The 17602-nt window shown below is 36.5% G+C and overlaps 1 protein-coding gene across 2 annotated transcripts in view; it reads left to right on the forward strand.

Annotated features, from left to right (window-relative positions):
• The window catches only part of LOC139977962 (receptor-type tyrosine-protein phosphatase T-like), a 50134-nt gene that overhangs the window by 11280 nt on the left and 21252 nt on the right, over window positions 1-17602 (forward strand). For both annotated transcript variants that reach the window (XM_071987789.1, XM_071987801.1), the window contains exons 5-7: window positions 4256-4343; window positions 7275-7351; window positions 14705-14741. In XM_071987789.1, coding sequence (XP_071843890.1) covers window positions 4256-4343; window positions 7275-7351; window positions 14705-14741 — 202 coding nt within the window. The remainder of the gene's footprint in view (window positions 1-4255; window positions 4344-7274; window positions 7352-14704; window positions 14742-17602) is intronic.

Here is a 17602-nt window from a genome sequence, read left to right on the forward strand (position 1 = left end):
AGTTGGTCTCTCATGGCACCATCAAGTTTCCGCATCATGACAGCGCAGATTTTTTGCTATCAGAGCCTGAAGTTTTCGTCAGTTAGCAAACAAACCTCTTTACTCAGTAGTGTAACAATTTTCGTACGCTGCTCCTGGGAGGCCTAAAGGGGGGTCTAAAATTGCCTCAATTGACCCAATTTGTTCACCACATGTACTTTCATTCATGTTCTTCAACATGCAAGCCACTAAAAACTAGATCATGATTGATAACACATAACAGGTCAAAAAAGATGTTCTCCTGCTGTTTTTGGCCCTTTTCCTGAAGGAGAACAATCGGGCGGATGGATATAGACTCTAATGGGAGTATGCCACCTACATGTTTAAATTTGTATCTAGCAATTTGGCCATTGTTTCTTTTTTAATAGCATTTTGCTATGCATTGCTGTATAAGTTATTCTTTGTTCCCTAGCTACAGTATGCTGACTGGATGGTGTGTGTGTGTGTGAATGTTCACAGTAGTTGCAAACTCATTCACTTATATACAACCAGCTGTTGTTGTTGTTGTACCAACAAATCTTCTATTGTAGTTGTCATGAGTCACCTGTGAATAATACAAAGGAAAAATTGCTCTTTTGCTGACGGCTTCTGTTAAAATAGCAAAAAGCTTCTGAAAAGTATTAACTAACCATTTTAAGGTTAAGAAAACAAATTTAAAGGAGCTGTATAGAGGGCTTAGTGAGGTACAAGCTTCCTTGCTTTAATAGTACTGTAACTATGTGTGTCTTCATATTGAAAAATATATGCATGTGTACCCACATATCATTCTCTCAAAAACCTAAACTGTATTTTAATTGTCTAGAGCTTCATATTCGCTACTTCAGATCCTCTACGTAAACGTACAAAAATCGATTGGATCTTTCGTATTATAGACATTTTTTAGTGAAAAATGGGATCCAGTCCTTCTGGTCACATCATATTTTACCTTTGTATGGCCCTTGTAAGCTTGCCCTGTGATGAATTTTAGTTGCTGTGATAGAGTGCTTGAAATGTTGGCCCGTCCTGCCAGAAAATATGAATCTAACACTGACTTACGTCGAGACGCGACGTCAGAGCGGCACATTGGTCAGACTCAATCAGATCTCACTCTAAGCTTGGCCTTGATACGCTCACAGGAATGTGTTACAGACTGCGCGGTACGGCTGTGAATACAAAAGATCTCACTCTAAGCTTGGCCTTGATACAATACACAGGAATGTGTACAGACTTTGCGTACGGCTGTGATTCAAAAAATCTCTCAAATAACAAATATCTGAACAACAAATTTTGAAGAATGACTACTTAGGGAAGTCTGGAATGTTTTCCTCTCTAAAAGATTCCTAAGTTGCTATTTCACCTGGAAATTCCCATCTAAATCGCTGTTTTACTTTAAAAACTTGAATTTTCATTGCTACAGTGTAGCTTGCTATTAATAGCGTCCCTGCAGCCCCCGAAACAAAGTGCTTCGACATCACCATCGCTCATCATTCTCCACTGTTCAAAATATAAAAGTTGGCTCGAGGTTCAAAAATCTGCTTCTCCTGAATCATATGATGAAAAATCCCCGAACTATGACTGTGGGAATGAAGAAATGATGAAGCTTTTTTCATATACCCAATAGACTGCCACTATTACCCAAAAGAACCTCAGAAATTTAGACTAAGACTGCCGCTAAAAAATTCCTTTAAGTCTCACATCACAGCCCTCAATAAAGACTTGGGACCCCTTAACAACTATCAGTTCTACAAACATATGTAATCCGTTCTTTGCTCCTGAATCTGCTTTCTGTATAGTCATGGTTTATTTGGTTCTCATTCTATCAATGCAACTTACACTTATCTAGGGTCATATTATCATTTTGTTACATTTTGCACGTTTCATTCGGCTGCCAAGTATTGCTGACGAAGGTCCCAGTGGACCAAAATTCCAATACATTTCCCAAAACAATACTCCTGTATTTTTCTGCTTTTCTTTAATAATATTCTTTTGAAGTATACGCGGAATTTCTTTATGTAATATATTCATATAAAATATAGTACCCCTATATGGTACAGTAACTTACAGCATGTTGTTACTCGAGTTTCAAGCCTGCAGTGTGCTGTGATCATCAGACATAAACAGTCCTGTGACCTTATTTCTTTTTAGCACCATTGGGGTGGTTTGTTGCCATGGCAACACTTTGAGATGAGCTCTGTTTTTTTGTTTAATACTGTCCTTGGTATGCAAATTTGCCAGATTTTCTTCTACACAGCGGTGGCACTGGCCCGATTCACGTTGTGTGTGTTCGATACCTTTACTATCTCCCAGCTTATATTTGGCTAATGTTTAACCAGCGCAATAGTTTATAAAGCCCAAGTCACATAGGACACAGAATCTTAAGTCGTACCTCGGCATTTCAGGAGGACCCTTGAAGCAGCGATTCATAAACCACACAAATTCTCTCAGACACGAAAAGTACCAAAAAGAAAAACAAAACTGTAAAAGTACGTATGGAACCTGAAAGAGGAAGAAATAAGGTCATATACACGACTGTTTACGTCAAGTTGTCTGATGATGGCCGCACACTGCAGTTGTGAAACTCGAGTAACAGCATGCAAGCGTTTTTTTCCATCATGTAGTTCATGGAACCTGATCGATGCAAACATTAAACCTGTGTTTCACCTTTTTGCATGTTTTTATCGTAGATAACAAACATTGAGGCTTTACCAGGAAACTTTATGCTCATCAGTTGCAGTTTTTAAGTGTGAAGAACCGATAAAAAAAGACAAATCGGTTTTCAAACTTTGTGCCAGTCTTAACATGCTATTGTATTCAGTCATAATTGGATATTCCCCTGTATGTAACAATATCAACCCCCCCCCCCAAATAAAATATATAAGCAAAAAACGAAACAAAAATAACCTGACCTGATTTTCTTATTCACACGAGTTGTTAATGAGTAATTAATAAATTTATTGCAAACTTGATGTGTCCCGATGATTAAGTTTATAATCAAGGAAGTATTTATTCAGTATCGAAAAGTACTACACAAATGGACAAATTGTTCTGATACAATAGCATCTATAGGTACAGTATATACATAGAGTATTATACTGCTGTATGAGACCAGATTCAGAGTCTTCAAAGTTGCCACTTTTTCAAATTTGAGGACCTAAATGTTATCCATGATAATGCTCTTAATTTTATATTTTAAAGATTATTTCTTGTTGGGATACAATTTGAAGTTCTTTAAAATCTAGTTTGATTTATTCCTGATATAATTTGGTTGGAGTAAAGCATATTATAAGAACATTTGCAGCTCACTTTTTTTCCCCCCTAAAAGTTTGAAAAAACCCAATCTGGATGGTACTGTACCACCGGGTTGTGACCTGACCTGATTTTCTTATTCACAGGAGTTGTTAATGAGTAATTAATAAATTTATTGCAAAATTGATGTTTCCCGATCATTAAGTTTATAATCAAGGAAGTATTTATTTAGTATCGAAGAGTACTACACAAATGGACAAATTGTTCTGATACAATAACAAAAATATATATACATAGAGTATAGCAGTTTTTATAGCATGAACCATAGTATTATACTGCTGTATGAGACCAGATTCAGAGTCTTCAAAGTTGCCATATTTAAATTTGAACACTTTGAATTTTAAATTTGGACAATTTTATCCCTGATAATGCTCTTAATTTAATATTTTACAGATTACTTCTTGTTGGGATACAATTTGAAGTTTTTTAAAATCTAGTTTGATTTATTCCTGATATAATTTGGTTGGAGTAAAGCATAGAAGAACATTTGCAGCTCACTTTCTTTTCCCCTAAAAATTTTAAAAAACCAATCTGGATGGTACTGTACATCACCGGGTTGTGACAAAGTCATCGCAAATGTTGCATAAATTGAAGATACAAGCATTATCCTCTTGATCATACAAGTATTTTGATTGCACTTCTTTGGTTAATCATAAAGACCAGGAATGCCGTGGTCATGTTTCGGTAATGTCCTCTGAGCCCCTTAAAAGAAGTGTCATTCATGTAAAAAATTATTGTGTTAGTGTCATGGCCTCCACGCCTACCCACCAAACTTGCCAAATGTTTCCAATATAATACTGTTATGGGCGTGATCAAACAATATATTTCAGAGCTTTCATAATTTTTTATGTTACATTAATTTATGCGATATTAGTAATTCATAATATATATACTTTTTTTAATCAATTTTATGCCTTTTTGATTTTTCCAGAGTTTGCCTCAAGACTTAACCCAGCCAGCCACTGTGGCATTGAAAAGTGAAAACAAACAGAAGAACCGTTATCGAAATATTATAGCTTGTAAGTACCTACACTATCATCACAACATACTTCTATTGTGTGTACTGTACCTCATTTGATAGGGATCAAAATAGAAATATTATAGCTTGTATGTACGTACAATATCATCACAACATACTTCCATTGTGTATACTGTACCTCATATGATAGGGATCAAAATAGAAATATTATAGCTTGTAAGTACCTACACTATCATCACAGCATACTTCTATTGTGTATACTGTTCCTCATTTGATAGGGATCAAAATAGAAATATTATAGCTTGTAAGTACCTACACTATCATCACAGCATACTTCTATTGTGTATACTGTTCCTCATTTGATAGGGATCAAAATAGAAATATTATAGCTTGTAAGTACCTACACTATCATCACAGCATACTTCTATTGTGTATACTGTTCCTCATTTGATAGGGATCAAAATAGAAATATTATAGCTTGTATGTACGTACAATATCATCACAACATACTTCCATTGTGTATACTTTACCTTATTTGATAGGGATCAAAATTGGAAATATAGCTTGTACCTACACTATCATCACAACATACTTCCATTGTGTATACTTTACCTCATTTGATAGGGATCAGAATTGATATATTATAGCTTGTAAGTACCTACACTATCATCACAACATACTTCATTGTGTATACATTACCTCAATTGATAGGGATCAAAATTGAAATATTATAGCTTGTATATGTACGTACAATATCATCACAACATACTTCCATTGTGTATACCTTACCTCATTTGATAGGGATCAAAATTTGAAATATAGCTTGTAAGTACCTACACTATCATCACAACATACTTCCATTGTGTATGCATTACCTCCTTTGATAGTGATCAAAATCGAAATATTATAGCTTGTAAGTACCTACACTATCATCACAACATACTTCCACTGTGTATGCTATACCTCATTTGATAGGGATCCAAATAGAAATGTTATAGCTTGTAAGTACCTACACTATCATCACAACATACTTCTATTGTGTATACATTACCTCATTTGATAGGGATCAAAATTTGAAATATTATAGCTGTAAGTACAGTATCTACACTATCATCACAATATACTCCATTGTGTATACATTACCTCCTTTGATAGTGATCAAAGTAGAAATATTATAGCTTGTAAGTACCTACACTATCATCACAACATACTTCCATTGTGTATGCATTACCTCCTTTAATAGTGATCAAAATCGAAATATTATAGCTTGTAAGTACCTACACTATCATCACAACATACTTCCATTGTGTATACATTACCTCATTTGATAGGGATCCAAATTTGAAATATTATAGCTTGTAAGTACCTACACTATCATCACAACATACTTCCATTGTGTATACTTTACTTCTGAGGGATGTTTAGGGGACAAACATTAGCTGGTTTGGCTCAGACTGACTGACAGTATTCTGTGTTTGTGTGAAGTTACAGTGCAGAATGAAATAGATTACAGAGCCATTACTATGCAGATACTGCACATTAATCATACAGATGTGAAAAGGAGTTCTGTATTAACTAGCTGTGCAGTCAGTAGTGGTGCTATGGGAGGGGGACATGAGCAGACCCCAGATTTCCCCCTTGCCAAGTCCGCCCCCCCCCCCCCCCCCCGCCAAATCAGATCAGCTGCTGGCTGGTGCCACCACTGTGTGCAATTAACTGATATCTAGGTTAGATCAAATTCTAAAGGTCCATCAGAAGTAAATCAATATTTTGCATTACAGTAGTTACTACTGTAGTATGACAATACTCTAAAACAACTGAAACAACAGGTGAAACATGTCAGTAATTGTCGATGCCTGTTTTTTTTTTTTGGCCTACTTTTAATTTGCTGTTCTTTACAATGTTGAACCTATTGTTTAAATCACTGGTTCCCTAAATAGCGTTGTCACACAGCAATGCATGTACTGTAGGATGGTTTAATTAAATCCCTCCCTGGTGAATGGTATAAACTGTTCATGCAAAGCAAGAAACCAAATGGATACCATTCAATCTTAGTATATTTCAGGTTTTAAAGGCAAAGAGTAAACTCATTACAACCACCATGCATGATGATGTAACTATTTATTGTTGCTTAATGTCAACCAATACTTTAAATCCTGAAATTGACCAATTGATGTTTATCAGGAAATTTGTTACACATGTGAGAATATGGCAGGAGTAGTCAAATCCGCATTAAAAGACTAGCCTGGCTAGGATAGCATTTTCAGCAGCCCCCCCCCATCCTACCCCAGCACCTCATCTCATTCCCATCAACTGTAATCGATATATACATACTCAGGGTAATTAGTGATTTAATGACCTCTTGTTTATGATGACATAATGATGTAGTTACTAATTCATCTCAGAAAGTAAAACATTACCAAGTAAGTGCTATATCACAGTCGTTATCGGTGTAATGATTATCAAATTATTCTCTTGAGTTTCTTCAATGACAAATTTATGTGAAAATGTAATTACAAATAAACCAGGCAATTGAAAGTAGGCCTACTGACATAAAAATGTTAATTTTGTATAAACCAGTTTGTAGTAGGGTTGAAAGGTTATAAATATTGTTATCGTTGCGTTTCGAGGACAATGTTTCCTCTGCCATTTGCTGATTTCACTGCTTGTTGCCTCTTTTAAAGCCCTAGGATCATGTCTGTGAATACCGACTTAGAAATCTACTGCTAACCATCTGAACAATCTTGGCATGCCTCCAAATCATTTTGGCAACCCTACAGTAAGCACTGGGTTGCAGAAGCCCCACTTTGAATACAAGGGCATTAAATAAACCTCCAAGAGCAACCTCTTTGACATTTAATTGTATCAACTCTTCTTCCTCTTTCAGTTAATATTTCAGGATGCATATGTCTTAGTATGATTGAAATCATGCAAGTAATGGAATATTTCTTTCCCTTTCTTCTGTACACAGACGATGAATATAGAGTGGTTCTAGATATCATTGATGACGACAACTTTTCCGATTATGTCAACGCATCTTACATGAAGGTAATATCTCATTCTGAAAATAACTTCTTCCTCTCTATATACAAGGTTTTTGCTAATTATTCATTCTGCTAGGAATCTTTCCCAAATGTCAGGGCAAATTCTCCTCTGTCTTGAGCAAGACCTCGTCTTTGTCCCTTTGTGTCCTTCGTTTGACAATTTCAGTAGTCGGTGTTCCTTCGTCCGGTAACTCTGCATAAACCTTGTGTTCAAGAGTAATCACGAGGGCAATTGTTCAAAATTGTTCAAAAGTCAAGATTAATAACTTTCAGTATTTTGGTTGCCGGGATAAAACTGCCTGACATCATTCTTAGCAAAGCTGCTTAACATCGTTGTGATTATTTTAACATGTCTAATCACCTTAAGATTTCAAGCCTCAGGAAGAAAGAAGAGCGGTAATAAGACTGGATTGCTATATGCTGGTAGTACGCAGGTCCTTATGAGGTCATTGCTTCTATATCCCTGTCCTAAATCTCTTTGTCCTTACAAGCGTTATTTCTTCTTCCTGGTCAGTTTTAGCCCTGCTTGCACCTCATGATATCAATATAATTTTCAAATATAGTATATAGTTGTTCTGTAAAGCTCAGGTAATGCATATTCTCTTAAGTTGTAACCTTTCATAGGGTTGGAAGAAACATGAAAATGATATTCGATCACCTACAGCACTGTATCAACTTGACAGCAATGAGTCTAGCTGTGCTCTGTTTTAATATCTGTCTTCGATATCATCTCTCTTAAAAAAAAGAAACAATTTGTATCACAGATCTGTGAAGGGTTTATAGATTGTAATGGATTCAAATACAGATTGAACTACATTTATATAGCAACCTTGGCCAGTAACCTTGGTCAGCATCTAGACAAAAAAAGAGTTCATTAAAACCCTTTTCTTAAGTAGATGTTCTTGTTAATAGTTTCAATGTAATATATGAAAAGTTGCACATGTAAGTACAGTAATGTTCCTATACCTTGCTACACGTAAAATAAGATCGAAAACTTTAAAGCAAATTTTGCTGACGAAAATTTGTAGCGTTCTTCCTGAAGGATGTGTAAGTGGGCAGTGCCCAGGGAGCAAGGGAGCAGTGCTAAAACGTTCCAATGTGTAGTTAAGTAGATGGGAAAAGTGCAGATGTGGAGTGGGAGACATGTAAGTATCGTCCCTCGTAAATCCCAAAACAAGTAAGTTTTGGGGAATACCTTCCTACACCTATTCTGATGTGAAAAAAAAATCCGAGGCTCAAAACGAACATCTAACCACTCTAGGTGGTAGAATGAGAAGGGAGGGCATTGACTGTAAGGGTCTGGACATAGAGGGCGCACAGTGTTAAAAGGTTGTCAGTTCACGCTAGACACGGTAGGGAGTGTGCTGAGGTTGTGAGAAGACAGGTAAGCTCGTCCCTGGTAAATATCCAAACCCAGTAAGGTTTGGAATTTCCTATACCTATAGCTATTCTGATGTGAACCTTATGTGATTGTAAATTGAGTTTGGTAATGCTTGTGAGTAGCTGACCTATGACCCTGTGTGGTAGATTAAATAATTTAGCCAGTTTGAATTTTACCTATTGTTGTCTTTGAAACCCGTTTTTTTTTTTTAAAAACTATAATATTGCCACCTGCACTGATTGAAGAGTTGTTCTTATGGTTCTACAAATAATCAAAATGAATTTCAGAATTAATTGCCAAATGTCATCCTTACCGTTATCGTGCGATCTTCGTGGGAGTTATCACTTCCACGTTTTGAACACACTAAATTCAATTTGTTTTAAGATTTTTTGTGTTAGCAATTATTTTTAGTTAAAACTGACACGGTTCTTCTATGAACCCAACCCACTCATAGGAGGCCTACTACCCAGAAGGGGTTAAAAGTTACCAAATTACACAGTTTAACGGTTTAAAAAGTGCACAAAAAACGCAGATATTATTTAGTGGCATTGATCGAAGCAGAAGGACTATTGGAGGTATTTCCAATGGACAGAGCATTAAAAGTTTAATTTGTGGTGTGAGAGAGATATTCCCTGGCCAACATTTAGTTGCATCCACAGGTCATCAATGTGCAGGCTCCATAATTAGAGAAAACCATCATCATGATGGTGAAAGTCATCTTTTCCGACTTTGAAAAGCCTTTGGGTTTCCACTGTCTGTAAAAAACAATCTTACAACTCACATGATAACTCTAGGGGTCTGAGTTTACACTCCTTAATCATGTGGAACCACTTTAATAAATGGTCAAGACCTCCAGAAAAAAAAAACATTTTTTTTAACCTCCAGAAATATGTTGACTTCCAGAAAAAAAAATTGTTTACCACTTGTTTACCTCCAGAAAAAAATTGTTTACCATTTAGTATTCTAGACTGAGGATGGACGATAGTGCATTTAAAAGTGGAAGTTAATTGTAGGGTTTTTCGGTTCTGTTCTAACTTAAAGGGGAAACTGTGTTATATTGATATATATCCATTCACCCTGGGCATGGAGACTAGTATCTGTACACTATATGTGCAGTTACGTTGCAACCGGTTTTACATCGATTCTTACAGCGTCACAAGACTCCACACAGTAAATAACTCTTTATTAGTGTATACTAATATATGTATTATATATATGCACTGAGTCGTATGACTCAGTGTTATTCGGCTATACAATTAGTCTTGCAGTCTCCCTTTGTTTGGCAGTCCTTCTCGTGTCATTTGTCCTATTAATTGTAGTTTGATTCCGGTTTCGTAGCAAAGAGAAGCTATGGGTGCAGCGTGGTTACATAAAAGGCCTATTGTTAGCATATTTACAGTGCAGTGATTGGCAGTTACAGGAACACAATTTATCAGTATTTCATCATTTCAAGTAATATTACAGAAAAGTTTAATAGTTCAGCCCTATCAAAATATTTCTGCGTGTGAGTCAATATAAAGGTAATAAGAGAAGTTATGCTTCTCACAATGATTCTCGACGCTAAGCACCACTGAACAACGTTGATTAGACTTTCGGTTTTAGGTGTTATATAAATAAGTTTGATTGATTGATTGATTCTGTTGCTGTAGAAGAAAGAACATGTAGCTTAGTTAGATAGGAAAGTACAAATGTAAGATGGGGACAGGTAAGTATCAACCCCACACCAGTATTAATGAAAAACATGCAGCAGGCATTAAGAGAAATGCTAATACCTTCAGCTACATCATAATTATATGCAAATTTATGCCCTTTGTGGAGAACTGATTTTCACTGCACTGGTTCACGTGTACTATAAACAGTAAACCAGATTTATACATATTAGTTGCTGATTCATTCGTTTATTCTTTAGGACTAATTTTTTATAGCCTTAGTCCTTACGCGAAGTCAGTAAATTTGAATGATAAGCATGTACATGAGTCTGCAAGGGGGATTTAATGAATGTAGTTGGTTACATAACAACCTGTGACATATATGTACCACCATTTGTGATTGAAGGAGTAAGGACATTAGTTGCTCGAAATCCCAACTTTGAACTTGTTATGAAAAACTTTACTGCTTTCCACATAGAAAGTATCATTAAATAGAACACACATGTACACATTTTCATGGTGAGCTTAAAATATATGAAAAATACAAATATCTACAAAGCAAAGAAAGTGTTTCCATTGTATGAGATGCATGATATCTACTCATAGTATAAACCACCCACTTGTCTTGTACCTTGTGCATTGGCCCTACAATCAATCAAGGTGAAATTTGTCATGGTAGTCTGGTGGTTTGAGATTACCAAATCTCTGTTCAGACAACCACAATCAGCTTGTGTAGGTTGTCTGGTGGATGAGCAGTTGTTTATATCAAATTCAGATTGCATTGTAAATAAATACCACCAAAAAGGTAGTGATGAATTGTTGTCAACCTCCAAAGCTGGTGTTTTATTCAGCAACCTACGGTACACATCTCTACTACAGTGTTCATATCGGTGTTCTATTCACCAAACCTACACATCTCAACTACAGTGTACATATTGGTGTTTTATTCAGCAACCTACACATCTCTCCTACAGTATAGATATCGGTGTTCTATTCACCAAACCTACACATCTCAACTACAGTGTACATATCGGTGTTCTATTCACCAAACCTACACATCTCTACTACAGCATAGATATTGGTGTTCTATTCACCAAACCTACACATCTCTCCTACAGTGTACATATTGGTGTTCTATTCACCAAACCTACAAATCTCTACAACAGTATAGATATCGGTGTTCTATTCACCAAACCTACAAATCTCTACAACAGTATAGATATTGGTCTTCTATTCACCAAACCTACACATCTCTAATACACTATAGATATTGGTGTTCTATTCACCAAACCTACACATCTCAACTACAGTGTACATATCGGTGTTCTATTCACCAAACCTACACATCTCTACTACAGCATAGATATTGGTGTTCTATTCACCAAACCTACACATCTCTCCTACAGTGTACATATTGGTGTTCTATTCACCAAACCTACAAATCTCTACAACAGTATAGATATCGGTGTTCTATTCACCAAACCTACAAATCTCTACAACAGTATAGATATTGGTCTTCTATTCACCAAACCTACACATCTCTAATACACTATAGATATTGGTGTTCTATTCAGTATCCTACACATCTCTAATACAGTATAGATATTGGTGTTCTATTCACCAAACCTACACATCTTTACTACAGTGTAGATATTGGTGTTTTATTAGCAACCTAGACATCTCTGCTACAGTGTACATATTGGTTTTCTATTCACCAAACCTACACATCTCTAATACAGTATAGATATTGGTGTTTCATTCAGCAACCTTCACATCTCTACTACAGTGTTCATATTGGTCATTGTTACTTTGCTACATTTTCGGATTTATTAAAATTTGCTTTTCGGACAACCAAGGTGTGAGACCTGCTTGCACGAGGGACAAATCAGAAGAAATCCATAAAACTTTGCCTGCAATCATCCCATAGTTCTACCTTTTGCTACCACCAGAAGTATTGTAGGAGGTGACTAGAAAGGGGTGCGGGAGGGGGATCCCTCGCTTCATCCCTCTATCTTCATTTCTCTAGCAGAGTTAGAGGAAAACTTAAATGAATATTTAAGTCACATTGCTGTTTCTAATAACGCAGATAATTAATTCATTTCTTGATGTATATGGCCATTCCAGTTGCTTTGCTGGCATAAATACTTTGTCAACTTGTAAGCCATAAATATTTCTTCCTGTACCTAGAAACACCAGTCCTGTCCTGTACATCAATGTAATACTTTCAACATGAATTGCCTGCAGCCCAACCAACAACTATGTTATTACATATCCCATGTTGTAGTCGTAACCAAACTATTCAGCCATAACTTTGGCCAAGCCCTTTTTTAAACCATTTCTTACCCTCGTGTGTTTAATAGTTGAAAGCTGGTGCATCACGTTGATATGACAAGACAATGGAATTTTGCTGTTTGTATTATATATGATATGTCTTTATGTAGTCTAGATTTATCATCGTCATGGTACCTGCATCTGAAGATTGTATAGCCTTCTGGATAGTTTATTGCATGTTATGCTCAACATGTAATAATTTATAGCATATAGTGTATACAAGGCCTACTGTACCTAGCTCAAAGTTTCCAACTTTAATACAGAAAGGATTTACATTCACACTTATTCCGCAGACACTGACAAGCATTAAGTAAGACAATCGATGAGTCATTACTGGGGAAATTCCAGGCTTGAAGAGAATTTCATCATTTATTAAAGCCTGCTCCCCCTCCCCCTCCCATTAGACCAGAAGCACAATGTTGAACCTGTCTCTCATGGTCTGATATGAAGTTCAAGCGCAGCTAATACTCAGCAATTTTGTAGTCGGTAATACACTAGGATTAGTGAAGGATCAAGCACAGATAATACTCAGCAATTTGAAGTCGATAATACACTAGGATAGAGGGAGGATCAGACCCCATGCTTGGTACTCGATTGGTTATGTAAACACAGCTTGGAGTTGACCCGGGATCAACGGTGATCTTTGACTTCCGTTGTTTGCTTGCTATTCTGTTAATTTGACACAGTAGAAGTGCAAGACACGTCTAACAGCTTTCGTGCCTTTCCTTCTAGTAGACAAACCTCGGTTTCCTTTTTCGGTGACTGTGAGCTGTGAACTGGATCTAATACAAATGCGTGGAGGTTCAGAATCAATTTGTCTTGTTTTAATGCCGTACACCCATCTAGGGTTTGAACTTGTTATGTTAATTGCAGCTGTATTTAATCTCACCCTGGGTGGAAGAGCTTTGAAGCTTCATAAAGAGCTTTGTCAATAGAATGAACGGAACAAAAACCTATGTTTCTTGAAAAAGGATCGCCGACCAAATGTGTGGTTGCTAAGGAATTAGTAGAGCTCAGTGGCACTTTGTATGATAATTGTGCTATAATCAGTCATATAATGTTATGTTAAGAATCATTAACTGCCTGAACCTGTATTTCATATGAGCAATACTGTCGACTGTCTGGTGTAACCGCTGAATCACCTCATTTTCCTCTCCCTTCCCCCTCTCCCCCCCCCTCCTTTAACCCAGAGGTCCCAAAAAAACATGTCTTTAGCATTTTCACATTGTTCAGCATGATGTAGGATTGAGCAGTTTACGTTACTTCCATCTTCCCAGCATTTCTTAGAAGCATTACTAAAATACCGTGCAGTGAATAATTTATCCGTATCGCATGGTAAAGTGCTATGCAAAGTGGGCAAATTGCTGTACAAATGCCAAGATGCATAGCAGTTTGTGTACGCAGGAACCACAGTATTGTATAACGGACGAAAGTTCAAAACTGCTAAGCAAAATTTTCACACTGAATTATTGGCCCTGCTCTGCAAGTGTCTGTACAGTAATTCAATCCACATAAAGTTCTATATAACTCGTATTGACAAAAGGCATCCATTTGTGTCATTGTTATGAGAAACTCTACAATGCACAGACTGAAATGATAACAGAAATGAAATACCACATGTGCTATTCATTGCACCAGGATCTCACCTCATTGCATAATGGCTTTGCAAATACAAACATGACGCAGGGTTTTGAAGAGAACGGAAGAAGTCTTTCATGAGACCTACAAAAAGAAGAAGATATTTTTAGCCTTAGTCTTTGTTTCCTTTGCATTCCGCTTCATCTTGTCATTTTCCTGATATTTTGTAAAAAAAACTTTAAAAAAAGTGAATATGATTATTCTTGTATTCTGTAAAATATATACTTAGGCAGTTATCAAGGCATTTGATTATATTAACCCTCGTTTGCATTTTTCAATCTCTCAATTTAAAAATTTTGAGAAATTAAGTCCTTACATCTGCATCTATTCTCTAACATTTTAAAATTTCTCATTTCAGGGTTTCAAGAAAGAAAGAGCTTACATAGCCTCACAAGGTTGGTATAATTTAAATTCACTCTTCTAAGTAGTTCTGTACACCTATATTAAAAGGAACAATGAAAACCTGGCTGGGAAATTATCAACATTTCAGCTAGAGTGGGATACAAATGGCTTTAGTTCTGAGACTAACTTCTTGTATTTCTATATATATAGGAAATTTACTGTTGAAAACGTTCTTTTCTGGGTTGAGTTGTACATCGCTGTGTTAATAAAGTTTGTATATATATATATATATATATATATATGCATGGATGTGTACTTCACTCTTAACTTGTACCTGTCTCCCATAACTAAGTCAATCTACCTTGTCTAAAGCCACCTGGTAATCTAACTAAAAGCACCACCATTTCAAGGCCTCTGTAATGTCCACAAAACACTGTGGTTTTTCAAATTTTGATATGAAGGTATTTCACAGTCAATGCTCCACTGGGTCAACATTTGGAGGTACAAGTTGTTTAACATTGTGTGATCTGCACCCAAATGACAAAGAATATGACAGCTGTCTTTTCCAGACTAATTGTTTGAAGTAGAGTCTTAAGGTATAGTAAGGTATAAATAAGGTTGCCAAAGAATTTTGGAAGTATTTCGCAGAAAACAAAAATCGAAATAAAACTGAAATTGCCCGAAATTTGTGGAAGATAATCTCGAACACAAAATTTCTTCTAAAGTTGCAAAGTATCACTATGTCGTAACTAAGCACCCTTCATCATGTAACAGATGTCTCAATAGGGAAGAGAATACCTCCTACCCATAGATTCAATCCCCAGGCCTCAATATCCGCCAGTGGGAGGGTTTGCCGAGAAGATGATGGAAGGTGGACAAGCCTCAAATTTCACAATTTTTAGGGCACGGCCACTTTGGCCTTGATTTGGGCAAAATTTTTAAGGGCACCAAGGCCATAAGGTAAGGCACCAAGGCCAACTTGCATCTTAAGGAAGGGCAACAAGGCCATAAAGAATTAACATCATGAAACAATTTCTGTTCATGTCCTGGCGGCTGTTTAATAATGCAGAACACTACAGTAGAAGGTGGTACAGTATCTCTCACTTTGCTTTCCTTTTTGTCAATAGAATTATTTAACCCCTACTCTTATTCGAATCCTTCCTCACCCTTAGCAAAATCAAACATCAATACGGTAACTCAACTCATAAATTTATGGACAGACTCTGATTATGGGGGTATCTCATGTAAACTGTAAACCCTTATCAGTTTACTGGAGTAGTTAATCCATGCCAACAATAATTGAACAGAATAATATTCAACCAAAAACGCCTTTTTGAGTTTGATGTGTTGTTTATAGGGGTGGTTAGGCTTATAGGGTTAATGCTGAAAATGTAACTAACAACAGTAAGTTCTTTTAAACTTGTTCTCCCATTCTTTTTTTTTGTGGGGAAATTTTATTTACACATGAAACACTCCTTGTTCCGGCTGCCGCCGTGTACCATTTATCCAATAATGTTTCTAGAGAAAAAAGTTTGTGTCTCAGGTACGCAAGCCCCCCAAAAAGTTTGCGTCACGTTAAAAATAGCTTGCGCCCGATCGAACACCAATTGCGTTTATTGTATGAACTACTTTTACTAGTTTAGTTGTAAAGATGTGATCGTGTTACTGCCTGTACTTAGTGAATGGGATACACAATAGATAGGGCAGATGGCTCAGTGCCTTAGCTTAGCTGTTTGACAAGGGCGGCCCGGCCCACCACTTCTTTTGCCCACCCTGCCGTTTCAACCAATGTTTTCCCCACACCCCCTCCCCTTCGTCCGCCCTTGTACTTCCCTACTCGCCAACTCCGTACAGGTAGTACTAGCTCCATGCTTTGACTTTGCAGCGATTCCAACAACCAACTCTTCGAAAATCTCTGTACCTACAGTGTGCATATCTTTCGCTAAATTCCACACAGTTCACTGTACTATTGCTTGTACATAAACCTGTTCGAACTTCATTTTCAACTACACATGCGCAAATCCTCAAAACCTGATCCAACATTTATCCTGGGCTAGGCTCTTTGCAAACAATCATCTCTATGAAAATTACAGTAGGCCTATGTGAATAGCTTTTTACCCAATGTGGATTAAAAAAATCAAACTTCAATGTCTACTTTTGACAATTCACAGTAGTTTACACACGAACGTTGCACCCAAAAAAATTTTTACTGAAGCACGTGGTCAATTGGACCGCAAAAAAAATTTGCAACTGAAACTACTGTGGTGTGAATACACATTTTACCAATGCAGAGAGAAGAAACATACTGTGAGATGTAATATCCTTTTCAGGATCAGAGATGTTAACTTCCCACAAAATTCATAGATTGTCCAAACTCATAACATTTTCTGATCAAAACAATGATTCAAATATTACGTGATAGTCTCAGAAACAATTCAAGTGCATCTTCGTACCAGGAGTTATTGTTGTCAAAAGTTACGTAGGCCTAACGTTATGATATTTGAGTGCACACATATAATAGCCTATACAACAAACTTTGTTATCTTTACACAGGGAAAAGTAACGTTGCTAGTTATTACTGTTAAACAACTTCGTGTTCATTGAGCAGTACAGGTGCAAAAATGTTTTCAGACAATGGATAGAGACTATTAGCCAATCAGATCATGGGAATTTTGGAAAAGCATCATTGTCTATTTTTAGCATGAAAATCTCTATAATGGAGTGTTGTAAACCCTGTACCTTGCAGTTGATTGTTATGATATATTTATTTTCAAACGAATTCTATTATCTGTAGGATTGGGAGGAATTTTGGTTCTTGTCAGAAGAAGTTGTGGTTTTTTGAAAGAAATAATGAAAGATGTTCATTCAAAAATGTGTTTTGTTATGTGTTCCGTTGACCTAGTTTTCAAGGTGA

The sequence above is a fragment of the Apostichopus japonicus genome, chromosome 2 (assembly GCF_037975245.1).
Source record: "Apostichopus japonicus isolate 1M-3 chromosome 2, ASM3797524v1, whole genome shotgun sequence".
Classification (NCBI taxonomy): Eukaryota; Metazoa; Echinodermata; class Holothuroidea; order Aspidochirotida; family Stichopodidae; genus Apostichopus; species Apostichopus japonicus.